This window comes from Drosophila bipectinata, chromosome 2R (genome assembly GCF_030179905.1).
Source record: "Drosophila bipectinata strain 14024-0381.07 chromosome 2R, DbipHiC1v2, whole genome shotgun sequence".
Lineage (NCBI taxonomy): Eukaryota > Metazoa > Arthropoda > Insecta > Diptera > Drosophilidae > Drosophila > Drosophila bipectinata.
Window position 1 is genome coordinate 1,764,051 of NC_091737.1, and position 14,786 is coordinate 1,778,836.

Sequence of the window (14,786 nt, forward strand, 5' to 3'; positions counted from 1 at the left end):
ATTCCACGGTGAATGTATATATGTAAAGCTGATCTGCTATATGAACGATGAATTCCAGCGGCGTGTCGAGTACAAGCCCGAACACAGATTGCGGATGGACGTATAACTGATCTGCTATATATATATGATGATACGTCCTTCTGAGTCCACCCGGGGGCGCCAAATGTTTCCTCCAAATGGCAAACTGCGAAAATGCCTGTTTCAGGCCAGCAACTATGGTCCCAGTAGAAACGCATCAACCGAATTCAATGGAAGTTCATTTATTACTGGTTTCTATCTGCTCCTTCTATTCTTTCCTTTGAAACTGCGACGCAGCGAGTAACAAGAACGAGTACTTAACAGAGCGATATTATTTTTAGGCGGTACAATTCAAATATTTCTCAAAAGTATGGGAGTAAGGAACACACGTAGATATCTTGCAGTTCGGGCTCGTTGGGGGTTATTTTATTTGCTCGTAGCTTTCTATGCCCCGTCTCATAGCTAAGCAGCCCAAGTTGCGAGTTCTACGTATTTCCCTCACATATTATTTTTTTTATACAAGTTACTACTAAACAGCCATGTTAGTCTGGCTTTTTGGTTTTTTCGCACACACAGTTTTAAAGCTATCGACTTGAAACGTTGCAGACACCCTTTATTTCTTACCTTTATTACCACCCTTTTCATTTCTAAGTAACCAAAACAATCTGACTTACCAAATTTTATAAGGATCCCCTGACTATATCCCATAGCTGCAATAGAACTGAAATGAAAAACTGAAAATGGCTCTACCTCGGCATTTTTTTAGATAAATTATTCTGATTTTCTTCAGATTCTATTCTTAGCCAATTCATCCGTTCTAGGGTTTTTACATAAGGGTTGACTGTATCCTATAGCTTGCTCATAACTGAACGATCGCAAATGACCCGATCGTAGCACATGTATAAATATGTATAGGCAGAAATTAAAACGAGAGAGGTCGATATAGTCAAGTTTCCCGACTATATTAAACCCGGTACTCCGCTCTTCCACCCACACTTTAACTAATCATTAAAGTTTAAACTTTATGGAGACTCACCAACAAATTTTTGTTGCATACCTTTTCGATTGAACAAAAAAATCCACTGAAGCCCTCCTTCTACCCAGTACGGCCATACTAACTATTCAGTAGGAAGGCAGACTAATATGTCTATAACTCCTCTAAAAATTATCCGATTTGGCTAAATTTTGATTTGTAGGTGTAGATTAGCCATTAGCCATAGTTTGAAATTAAAACATTTTTCAAAAGCATTGATGAATTGGTGCTAAAACGAGGTGCATAGTTTGAGTGAGGAAGTTGGCGTAACAAAATTTCGACACAAACTAAATTTTCGCAGATACCTACGAGTCAAAGATTAAATAGTTCAATCTCTTATAGTCCTCGGGATCAACGAGTTTAAAATTTTAGCCCGTTTGTATGGGAAACATAGCTTATTTGGGTAACTCCTTTAAAAATGGTCCGATTTGGACAATTTCCTACACGCAGCATTGTTTTACGATTAGTTAAAGTTGGTAAATGCTTTTGTACGGATTCTATGCGGTTTTGAATTGGGGACTCCATATTGGGGACTCCAGACACATGAACCGTACTCCAGTATTGGGCGGACCTAACAAATAAATAAACTTTAGTCATAAAGGGGTCTTTTATTTCTTTTGACCACCTTTTAATAAAAAAAAGGACACCTTATAAACTATTGTGGGACTATAGTCGGCTAATTTGAGTTTTAAGTCTAATAGAACACCAAGATCATTAACCTGAGTTAATTTTTTTAAGGCAATCGCATAGAGAAAATACGTAGGCTGGACAGGGCCAGAACGATGAAAGACATGTTTGCATTTTGATTCAATAAGTATTAAATCATTCGCTTAACACCATTTTTAGGTAAGACTCCTTCTGTTCATCCATGTAAGTATAAGTATCACAGATTCAGAAGATTCAGTTTATTCAACAGGAGTGAGTGATTGACTGTATCGAATGCTTTACTGAAGTCTGTGACATTGAAAGTCATCTATGACAAAGGATGTCAACTCCAGTAAATTAGTGGTGGTCAAGCGATGCTCACTGAAGCCATGCTGACATGGAGAAATGATCGAAGAGCAAAGGTGTTGCAAATGAGGAGTAATTCATTTTTCAAATAACTTAGAATTTACCGACAATTTAGAGATGCCTATGTAGTTGGCAGCATCGGATTTTTTCCCTTTTGTTATGTAAGGGAATTATGAAAGATTCCTTCAGCTTAAAGGGGAAACCGAGGTTTAAGTTGAAAAGTCTATAAAGAGGTTTGCGCAGAGCCCTGACATAGTATTTTAGCACGCAGTCTGGCACTCCATCGAGACCTCGCGAAAATACGGGTTTGACCCTTAGAAGATCAGATAATAAGCTTTTCTCGGAGAATAACGGACAGAAAATACGATTTGCTGTTTGAATGTTGTTTGCGTAAGGCTGATCAGCCATTTTAGGTGGAGATAAAGTTGTTTGAAAAATTCTGCGGCACACATTTCTGTCAAAAAATATATTTAAAGTACAGTAAAATTTTTTTCTAAGGTGACATTTAGATCGGTGCATGCCAGAATATCGGACCCATGATACAATTATGTCAATTATACAATTGTATCATGATCGGGACCAATCATATGTATCGATAATGCTATTAAGTTTGTGAGAATCAGCTTTACGGAAACAGCGAATATTATTTTCCACGCATGGAAACTCCTGCTTGACACCAGAAATGGTTTCGATTGAAATCTCGAGCATGGGGTGATATGAATCCTCTGGGGTTGAAAGGAGGAAAGCTCTGGAGGGAGCAGTACCATTGGGATCAGATACAAAGCATACAAGCACAAAGAATCCAAAAGCCGACCTAACGAATTTCTAAAATGGTTAATTTGACGTAGGGACATGTCAAACTTGCCCGGGGTGAAGTCATGGTGCGTGATAAGATGTATAAGTTATAAAGATGGTGAGTTATCGACGTTGGTTATTGAAGTCGCTCACAGCTACGAGCTGGTCACGATCAGTCATAAGATTAAAAATGGATTGAATAGCGACCAAATGCTGCCAATATGTGGGCGGTTCGGACGAAGGCTATACCGCCAATTCGGACAAAGGCTATGAACATGTAATGTATAAAGATTTTGCGGACAAAATGATTTTAATTCAAATATTTTCTATGTCACCAAACTCTTGTGATTTCACCTCTTCAGAAGCAAGAGTGGAGTCTACTGAAATGAGGACTCAACCGCCCCTTTGCTGAGGTAGATCCAGTCTAAAAGTGGTGCACTTACTTGGAAAAACTTCGGAGCTAAAGATTCAAAGTATTCTGAAAGTTAAGTGTTAGTGACGATATTAGTTTTTTGGGTTAGTGGACGAAGAAGAGGTGGAAGGTTGGTCCGTGGTTCTAATGTGGGGAAGTTTAACACCCACTGGTTTTAAAACTTTTTTCTTCACGGAACTTGACTGATGTTCTTGGACGAAAATGCTCTCTGGCCAAAAACTGTGTGAACAAATCGGCTTGAACATTAGCGCAGGCACTTGCAATCTTGAAAGAAGACGTGCGCCTTACATAATTCAACTTAAATTTAGCTATGTCCTCCATCCTTATATCGGCTTTAGTTTTGGTTTTGATATAAGCCGAGATATCATTTTCTGAAGTATCAGGGGCACGCCGAGAAACAAATATATGAAATCTCAAACGTGGGGTGATGTGGATCCTCTGGGGTTGAAAGGGGCAAAGCTCTGGGTAGAATGGTACCATCAGAATCAGATACAAAACATAAGTCAAATAGCCGGCCTAAAAAATTTCCAACATGGTTAACTTGAACTCCAGCGGTGAAGTGATAAGTCACAAAGATTTATCGACATTAGACCACTTAAGTTCTAGGATATTATAGTCACCCAGAGCTACCAGCTGGTCACAATCGGACATAAGATTAAAAACAGATTGAATAGCGGACAAGTAAAGCCAGTATGTGGGCGGTTAAGAAGAAGGAGTTAATTATGAACAGCAATAACTCAGAATATAGTTTGCTACGGCGTTAGTAACGATATTAGTTTTTAAATTTGTAAACGAAGATGTGGAAAGTTGGGCTGTGGTTTTAAGAAGTTTTTTAGGAAGTTTCACACCTACTGGTTTTACAACTTTTTTATTATTTACGGCACTAGGCTGATTTTCTTTGAAAAAAATGTTCTCTGGCTAAAAACTAAATACATAAATCAAACGTGCACCTTATATTTATATTTATATTAAGTTTCGATTAAGCTATCACTCTTAGGGGCTTTGAAGCATCAGTCGGTACTGCACAGTGGTTCCTCCCATAGGCCAAAAATAAAAAAATTGATAACGGCAAAAATGTACGAAAAGTAAACAAATCGCCTCTAAAATGTCCAAGCTTCTTCATGGCAAACCCGATTTTTCTAAAAATCTAACGGGATTTTCTAAAAATTGATTTGAAGATGTGAACAGTTGCTCATTTGTAAAGCGCGGCTGCGTGCATCACGAATATTTCACAACTAAACCGAACTTTGAAGTGATCAGATCATTATTTACGTGTTCAAATTCAAATTATTTGTAATGGATTTTGAAGTTGAACGTATTTTCTATGATATATTAAGGTATATAATTTGATATATTAATAATAATTATTGTTATTATTATATTATTGTGAACTAATAAATGTTTTTTTCGTATATTTTGAACGTCTTTTTCATGTTTAGCTGAAGTTTTAGTAGTGATCCCCCAAAATTCTACAATTCGTTTATATACCAATGTGTTTGTCGGTCTCCAAGAGTAACAAATGTGCAAAAAATTTTTGTACTAATATCGTAAAAATACTAACACCATCTTAACTGTTTCAGGGTCACTTTTGCGTATATTTACTTGTTATGCTGTTGCTCTGTCTTCGTGTGTCATGATTGTGTTTACCTTTCCAAAACTATTTGTTCATTTACTAATAGTTTTTATTTTGTTTGATATTCCCTTGCATTAAAATTTAAGAGGTTCTTCTTATATGGGTGTGTTTCCACAATCTTATATTTTTAATTTATGGTGCGGCGAAAAGGGAATCAGCACGCTGGTTATATGGTTATATCATTCAGTTATATTGCAGCTATAAGATATAGTCGGCCGATTGTTATGAGATTTGGTAGGTCGGATCAACTGATAGAATCCAAAAATAGAATCCGTACGAAGCTCCAACTTTCTATTTTCAAAAACATGAAAGTTGGGTAATTTCCGTTTTTTCAGTTATATGGCAGCTATAGGATATAGTCGGCTGATCCTTATGAAATTTATTAGGTCGTATTATTTTGTCAAGTATAGCTTTCGTACAAAAACTTTAACTGTAAAAACACCAAAGTTATAGAATTTTCGATCAATCAGTTATATGGCAGCTATATGATATAGTTGCCCGATCTGGCTGATTTTAACATATTATTTTAGAATAAAAATATAAATATTTTGTGCAAAGTTTCCAGTCCCTACCTCAACTAGAAGTATTTTTGGCCGCTCTCTTCATACAAGCCGGACCACTGTGTACTGGTGGTCCGAACTGTGGAATACCCTGTTGGGTGCCTTATTCAATTGGAGGGGACAATTGCTCATTTGCATCGAGAAATTCAGACGGCGAATTTTTCTCTGGTTTAGCCTTTGGGGTGGCCAGAGATATGAGCGACTGCGTTATTGCCGGCTGAGCAGCCTGAGGCGCATCATAAACAACGGACTTCCTACGCTTAGGAGACTCATTTAACAGCTGAACAGTATGAACAGCTGAATATGCTCTTTAACAGTGTCAAGAGCAATGAGTAGGCTATTGTTTTTTTCGAAAACCTGTGATCAACTCTTTAAATCCGTTTAGCATCAAGTTTTTCAAAAAACCTATACTTCCTGTAGGAATATCAACATTTTGTTACGCCCACTCCCACCCACGGCCTAACCTCCTTTACGCGTCGTTTATTTCCCACCGCAATTTCTAAGCACGACTTTGCAGCCCCTACAAGTCCGTTACGTTTAATGACGCCTGACACTTCTTATACCCTTCTTGTTTGTCTGAGCCTCTTAAGTTCCCCTTCCCTGGCTTAGCACGCCCCTGACAACTGTCTTGGAGTTTGAGGCGAATTAATCTATTCACAATTGTTATGATGATTAATTTATTGATTAATTCTCACAGTGAAATTTCACGAATGAAATTTTACGAATGAAAGAAGCAGTAATTACAGGGAGGAAAATTTCTTTTAATTTTAATTTTTATTGGTTCTATTTATTCCTTTCTTCGATTCTTTTAAATTTATTGATTTTTTTACATTTAATATTTAAACAGTATACATTTAATATTTAAATATACTGATTAATGTTACTGAATATTAAATGAAAGGCATTTTAGGAACCTTAATTTTAGACAAAACTTATTCTTTTAACTTATTTTTCTTTACATTTTAAGCATTAATTGAACAAGTGGAAATCCATTTGCCCTCAATGATGATGGTAAAGCCGTTGAAGGAGCTTTTGCAAAGGGATTAGAGGTTTAATTTAATAAAATTATAGGTCATGAAAGGGTGGACTAGTCAACATAAACAGTGAACCTCTCAACATAAACAGTGAAAAAGTTGTTTATCGAAAAGTTATTAACTTTACCCCACACCAAGCGACGATAATCATGGGCAAAAGAAATCTTTCCCGACAAGGGATCCGATAGGGATCCTTGGGTTAGTCCGATACCCAAGGATCTCTGGCGCAAAGCTGTTAACAAGCTGCACAGGCGTTTTATGGAGGAGTCGTTGCGGAGCTGAGGACTACCACTGGAACGCCAAAACCCCGGCTGGTATCAGGGACCATCAAGGTTATAGCGTGTCAGGGTGCGTTGTCTGACCCTAGCACTATCCTGTATTGTAGATGTCCAGCCCGACACTCCCATTCTCCCAGATGTGGGTAGAATGGATGGCCAAGGTGGAAAACGCGGTGGGGCTACTGAGGCAGGTGGTACCCACCTTGAACGAGGATGCCGTATGGCCCAGTACAGTTTTGAGCACGTGATGGTCAGGATCTATGAGTCGGATGCGAAGAGCAAGGCTGGAGTTCAGAAAATAGAATTTAAGGGAGGCAGACGTCTAAGAGCTAGAATTGGAAGACCCAACCGAAGAGGGGCCCCCAAAAGAGGACATTCTGGAAAAGCGACTTGGCAAGGGCTGTGGTGTAGAATCTGCAGGATGTATCTGACAATTCTCCAGATTTATCTGACAATCCCCACATCCAGGAACCCATGGATCATAAGGCGAGCCTGCATTCTCGGCGTGATTCTTCGCACACGGTGCTTAGGCAGCTGGTGGATGACAAGAAGATGCTGAAGATCGACCTTATAATATTGTGCCATCACAATATTATAAGGTGATGGTCGATTTTATCCTCAACTCTAAACTTTTGGTGGGTAATAAAGGCTCAGAGAACACTTTCATCATCAAAAACAGAAGAGAAGTTCTTGATAATACTCTCTTCTCAGACTCGCTAGCAGACGCTATCGTTATTTGGAGAGTCTTAGAGAAACGCTCCTTTTTAAATCACCGATCACCCTTTAAATTTCCAGGCTTAAATGGCATCATCCCGGCCCAAATACCCAAGCCCGGATCTAATCTAACGCTCAAGATCGGAAAAATCTTTACAACAATTTTTAGAAGAGGTAAAGTGCTAGAGGCATGGCTGCGTATGAAGGTTTTCTTCAAACTCTAGGCAAAGAAAACATCGCACAGCTGCGCACATGGACAACGGAGAGGCTTACTAGCCCCCTTACTAGTTGCGAAGGTGACGGATACATTACAGGCAGGCAAACCATTAGCAGGAATTACAGGCAAACCATACCAAATGACGCATTAGACTTCATCTATACTGCCATTATAGATAATGAGGGTCAAGGTAGGTTGAGAGTCGGACTACAGGTGGAACTTGGGCATAGTTGAATTCAATTCCTTGGCGCTGCAAAACTTACGGACTTTACTGTCCGTTACTACAAAGTTTCACTATCTCTCCAAAAACAACAAAAATTTCAAAGATATGGGATTGTAATCATAATACATAATAATATTTTTTTTTTGTATGTAATTAATGTAATTAATTATATTCTTATTTATATAACTGCACTGCTAGGGGTCAGAAAAAATTTATTTTAAACAACTTACTTTTTATTTCCATCAAAATCCTCCAGCTCTATACGCAAAGTGTAGTCTTCGTTGTTGGTAAGCATATAAATATTTTCGTTACCTAACCAAAACTCCTTAGCTGGTTCTCCAAATCCATTTTTGTAATCGGCCCAATCTCTATTAAAATTTTCCCGAGGCTCTCCAAAGTCATTTCGGCGTTGTATAACCTAAAAAATGTTTATTTATTTGATCCTTGTAATCATTACCAATAACTTACCGTCCAGCCTCCTTCGGATATTTCCTGCTCGCAGTACACTTTTAGGAACCAATATGTTGTTCCACGAATTTGTAGATAAAACACTCCGGATTGTCTCATACCAGCGTTCATTAAATCTACGCAGGAAAATCCCTAAAAAATATTTCCTGGTATTATAAACATATTTTTTTTTTTAATAACAAGAAATGAAGAAGTTTATGGCTTAAAAAAAATATAAGAAGAAGTAGTATATAACCAATTTAATAACGTTAAGCAGCAATATTGAATATAATCGTAATTTAAAGAATGGCACAATGTTAGAAGAATTTCAAATACGGTACCTAAACATTTTGTGGCTTGTTCGAAAAAGCTCTCTTAGCTCTCAAGAGGGTATGTTAATTTTGATCAAAAGTGTACAAAGCGGTGGAGGAGACATTTCCGACCCAATACTTTTGGTCTTACGATAATGTGCAGTACAGTTTCCCTAATACTGCACGGATGGTTACTGTGCACCTCTTCTGTCTACTTGGGGATGGCTTGGCTCTATTGAAATGTACATGTACATCCCGGAAATCGTGTTAGATAGCAATGGAGAAGTTGGAAAGGAAAGCTTTAGGAGTCGGCCGACCCTTGGGTTCTACTGACACCAATGAATGAAAGACTGGATTTTGTGGACTCTTGTCTATACCCTTTCTTCCATGCAGACTTTACACTAATAAGTGGGGACTACCCTACCTACATATTAGGGTCGTGCCTAATAAAAAAGTACATTAATTTTTCAAATGAAATGATAAAAAATCCATATGTAATGATTGTGGATTAAAGTTAGATGGCTTCCATGAAACCAACGTAAAATCTTAACGAATCAATATTAATAGCGAAACATGCCGAATTATTTAAGAACACCAATCAGGACGTTGAGATCAAGCGTTTTTGATAGCCCCGAATTTGGTAATAAAAACCATAAAGGAAAGCTAACTTCAGGCGGATGTACCCTTAATATATGTACCCTTAATATATGTACCCTTGCAGTTATGATCGGACATAAATCGTTATGAGCATTGATGAACATAACATAACAGTTATGAACATAATTTAAAAAAAGTCCCAAGCTCAGATCTTCAAATACAATAATTATAATAATTTTGACGCACCGAAAACTTCTGAATATACTGCAGTGAATATACTCCAAAACTTCTGACAACTGATAAGCTTTTTTTCTTTTAGCTTTGTCCTATGAACAGCTAGGTTTCGCATTTCTTTTTGTGTCGCTTAAGCATAGATCAAGCTACGCTATAACATTTATTTCAGTGAAATTGTTCAACAACAACAAGAATAACAACTAAAAGAAGTTGGGATGTGCAAATAATTGTGTGTTGTGAAAATAATTTTGACTAGGGTTGTATATTAAAGTTTTATTTTTTACGAAACGATTTTGGTAAAAGTATTTTTACCAAACGAACTCTCTAACTTTGAAAATAGCCAAAGTTATAGCATTTCCGATCCATCAGTTATATGGCAGCTATGGAATATAGTCAGACGATCCCGGACCCGAAGCAGGGTGTGTTTTATGTTTCAAAGCGATAGATTTTACTGGAGGGAGACTAGTTTGCGTAGAAACAGACAGACGGAAAGACGGACCGATAACTCTCTGAGAAAAGTCGGACATCTTAAAGAGGATCTCGGTGAGGGATATTTCAAATCAAGAAAGTTTTCTCTCTTACTTTGTAAGAGAGCATACTTTGTTTTTTCGGTAAAGTTCCGAGGTAAAACAAAATGTAAAAAAAACGGTAAACAGTTATTGCCAATCTCTGATAGAAATACATTAGATTTGCGTTATATTTTCAATTTTGTTCGAATACGTAGAATTCTTACGTACAAAAGGTTACGGTCATTCTACAGTGTAGGTGAGCAGGCAGAGGGCAGGCAGAAAAATTTCCAGGCACATGTAATAGAGGTTTTAACTGGTCTAGTTGGATACTTTCACTAATCAAATATTGTGCATCACCTCATAAGTTTTTACCTCCAACACGATCACAATCACCATTGGTTAAAAATTTGTCAATGTGTGTCGGAATTGTCTTCACTACCCAAACAATGTTTCCTTACTTCTCACAATGTTGATGACAATAGATTCTGCAGAAAATATTGTCTATTAAACTGCGGAATCGTATGGTTTTTTAACTATTTTTGGCGACTTGCATATGCCTATGAAATTCTGTTACCACTTATTGAATTAAGTTTTCGTTGTGAAAATACCATAAAGAGTTTGAAAAATGGTTGATTGGGCGCGTATGATATCTATGTGGCTGCTTCTCGCCCCAGATCTGGGTCATATGTCTAAATTGGCTAAAGAACGTAATTGTAGAACAGGATCTTGTATTCCTGGCACAGGGTAAAGGAGAAGGGGAAAATATTATAGATCCAATTTGTCAGCTTTGAGATGACTCCGAGGATGCCTAGCTTAGGGCTACTCTTAGGAGTGGTTGACCGAGGCAACCCTGATGGCAGGTGGCATACCTCTGTAAAAGTGGATTTTGCGCCCTAGGGACAAAACGTTTCGAGGTCCTGGCCAGGAAACCAGGCCCAGAGTTGATCTGTAAGAACGTGGTGTGGTTCCAGGGCAGCGTCAATGTTGCTGCTGCCTGGTTGGTTTTTATAATTTATAAATTAAGTTGATATTAATGTTCATGACGACCGATTTAATAGCTGTCAAGTGTTTTTATTTAGGTTTGCTTTGGCAGCTTATCATGCATAGACTCAACGCATGCAAATAGTGCAATATTATTTTGAAAACAAGAAAGGAAAGATAACTTCGGGCGGAGCCGAAGTTGATATACCCTTGCAGTTAAAACCGGATATATATCAAAAACATCGGATTTTGTTGGGTGACCTCAAGTGTATGTCAAAACACCCATTACATCCAGAAACTTTCGCACTTTTTAGAGTTTATATTGAAATGTTTCAAAATGAATATTTTTACCAAATACCAGCTTTAGTTGTAAGATAGGATATAGACGGTTGATTCTTATGAAATTTGGTAAGTTGGATGTTGGTGATATTCCCGAAATGGCACCCATAGAATATAGTCGACCGATCCCGGCTATTCTGATTTATATACAGCGTACAAAGGAATACTGAGTGTGTGCTAAGTTTATTTCTTTAGCTTTAAAACTAAGAAACTAGTTTGCGTAGAAACAGACAGATGAGATAAAAAAAAGATAGACGGACATGATTATATCAACTCAGGAGGTGATCCTGATCAAGAATATATGTAAGTTATCCAACCCGTAAATACAGGCCACTTATGGCTTTTATAAGCAATATTTTCAATCTCTGCATTTGCCTTTGGCTTTGTCTTTGGCTCAATTATCCAACCCATAAATCCAGGCCACTTATGGTTTTCCACTTATGAATTTTATAAACAATATTTTCAAACTCTGCATTTGCTTTCGGCTTTGTCTTTGGCTCTGAGGTCCGATCTCGGTTCCCCATAAACAAATCAAAATCAAAAGTAAGCATCATCTTCCCTCCGAAGCCCAATCAATTACGCCTTTTGCGTTTCAAGTACCCACCAAATTGCATCGATCGGCTTAATCGAATTTCCCAATAAGATGTGACATTTTTATCTTAAGCCTCTAACCTAAACACAACTGATGGCCGAGGTTCTTTGCATCAGATTTAGAATTAAGAAGCCAGTCCCTTTTTGACCGAGACCGCGAATGGTTGACAAAAAATATTTAAGAAAAATCAAAAGTGTCTTGTAATAATTAAGTTTAATAAATAAAGGTTATAAGCACCAATAAATAAACACCAAGTTGTATAACCATAAAATAAAATTTACATTTTTTTAATTCACCGAGCTACAAAAAATTTAACTGGCGCCCAACGTGGGATCGTTAACAAACAAGTAAATGGAAATCAATTAATAAAATAATCCATAAAGAGTGAATTAAAACAAAGGTGGACCGAAATTTTAAACCAAACAGTTACAAGAACACAAAACTAAAAAAATCAACGCACAAAACAAAAAAAAAATACCAAATAAGAACAACAAAAAAAAAAATAAAACGACAACTCCAACTAGAAAAACCAAGGAAGGAAGGCAGGACATTCTCAAATAAAAACGACAACTCGCTTCAACAAGAAAAACCAAGGAAGTAAGACAGGACATTCTCTATCCATTAATCAACTGTACCCAGGAAGGACGATCAACCACCAACCACACAGAAGGAAGACCCCAACGGGACAATATCGTGAGAAATTAATTTAAAATAATAAAAAAATTAAAGACTATAATTTAAGATCAGTGAATTTAAGAAAAACAATATAAGATTTATATATTGCAAAAAGCGATTCGCGATTTAACAAATAATATATAGAATAAATCTGGAAGATTTGATATAACAATGGCAACAGGAGGTTCAGCACCAAATTTTTCTGCAGGCAGTGTAGCCACAGCCGGCGGTTTAACAGTAGAATTGATAAACAGATTAATAAACGCTCAATTGAATGAAGTTAGCAGGAAAGTAGAATGTTTAGAAAGAAGGCTAGCCACAGGTGCAAAAACTGTGGAAGATTATAAATTACAAACAATTGACCCAGCTATAAAATGCGATACAACACTTGAAGTGGTAAAATCCTTACCAAATTTCACAGGGGAACCAACACAATATGTAGGTTGGAGGGAAGCTGCAGAAACTGTAATGAGTCTCTATAAAATTGAAAGTGAACAATATTTTATCGCCCTAACAATTTTACGAAATAAAATTATGGGAGCTGCCCATGATGCTCTTACCAATCATGGCACAGTTTTAAACTTTGAAGCAATCTTATCCCGATTGGACTTTATATATAATGACAAACGACCAATACATGTTCTCGAGTCAGAACTAGGTATTCTCAGGCAAGGACGAATGACAATTACTGAGTACTATAACGAAGTCAATAAAAAAATGACCTTACTAATAAACAAAACCATATTGACATACGGAAAGGACAGTGTAATTACCAATGAAACAAACGATTCAATAAGGGGAAATGCTCTACGAGTATTTATATTCGGACTTAATGGATCTATTTCAGAAACTCTTTTCTCATTAAATCCACCAGATTTGCCCAATGCTTTGGCAAAGGTCCAAGAATTAGAATCAAACAACTTCCGTGCCTAATTCGCAAATAGGTTTAATGGATTTAAAAATGAAAGTAAATATCGTGGAAACAACTTACGATTTGATCAAATACGACAAAATAATAATACCACTAAAATGGGAAATAATTTTAATCATAACCAAAATTACAATTTGCCACAAAAGGGAAATTTTTGGCAAATTAATAATCAAAATAATAGTCAAAAGCAACAAGCTATCGAGCCAATGGATATTGATCCACCGATTCAACTCCAGAATAAATCTAAAAACAATCGGCAGCCGAGCCAAAATTGGCAGGCAAATAGTAACCAAGGAAGATATAATAATAATTATTATCAAAATAAAAATCGTTCAAATTTCTATAGCACAAATCAAAATAGAGAGCAAACTCAAGCTCAAAAAAGGGAATCAGATGGAACAGAAAGTCAGCCAGCTAATAAAGTAACCAGATTAAATAATATCAATGAAGACCATTTTTTAGACAATACCCCTACAGAGGAATGCCTTATTTAAATAGGATAGATCCAAAAACCAAGAAGCAGCTAAAAGTTTTAATAGATACAGGAGCCACTGCTTGTTTCATAAAAAGGGGAATTTTTTGAAATAAAAACGAGCTACCTATGTACAAAAAGGTAACAACAGTTCATGTCTACTCAATTATTAGGTATTACCATATTATAAATATATTTGAAACAAAACAATTATTTTATGAAATCGAAGGTTTAGAATCTGATATTCTAATTGGATTCAATTTATTAAGAAAAATTGGATTCTTGGAATATAATGGGAAACAGGAGAAGGTAAAATATTATGATAATGAGGAGAAAAATGAAATACGTTTAATTGAAGAAAACAATATTCTTCCGTTAAAAAAATGTATTATAAAAAAGTATTTTGATGATAATGGTAGCGAAAACACAGATTCATTATTTGTTGAAAATAGTAAGAAAAGCTTGGGAATTAAAAATCCCGAGAACGCCGACGTAGAAATATCGGTCAATAAAAATACAAATATCTTGGGAATTAAAAATCCTGAGAGTACCGACGAAGTTAATACCGTCAAAAATCAAGTAAATAATATAGGTACCGACCAATTAGGCGGAATGAGGAAAAAGATAGTTCACTTTATTGAAAAGGAGCATTCAAAGATAAATATGCAAATTAATTTTAGAACAGACATAAAGGGGGAAATAAATCTTATCCACGATAGGCCAATATACGGGAAGCAATATCCGTATGC

The 14,786-nt window shown here is 36.6% G+C and overlaps 1 protein-coding gene across 8 annotated transcripts in view; it reads right to left on the reverse strand.

The window, feature by feature from the left end:
- The window catches only part of LOC108120168 (angiopoietin-1), a 155,483-nt gene that overhangs the window by 58,007 nt on the left and 82,690 nt on the right, over positions 1-14,786 (reverse strand). For 6 of the 8 annotated variants that reach the window (XM_043210319.2, XM_070278216.1, XM_070278217.1 and 3 more), the window contains exons 4-5: positions 8,418-8,549; positions 8,180-8,367 (exon numbers count right to left, since the gene is read on the reverse strand). In XM_043210319.2, coding sequence (XP_043066254.1) covers positions 8,180-8,367; positions 8,418-8,549 — 320 coding nt within the window. Of the gene's footprint in view, positions 1-8,179; positions 8,368-8,417; positions 8,564-14,786 lie in introns of those variants that run through there. The other 2 variants (XR_011442310.1, XR_011442309.1) reach the window with 2 other exon arrangements.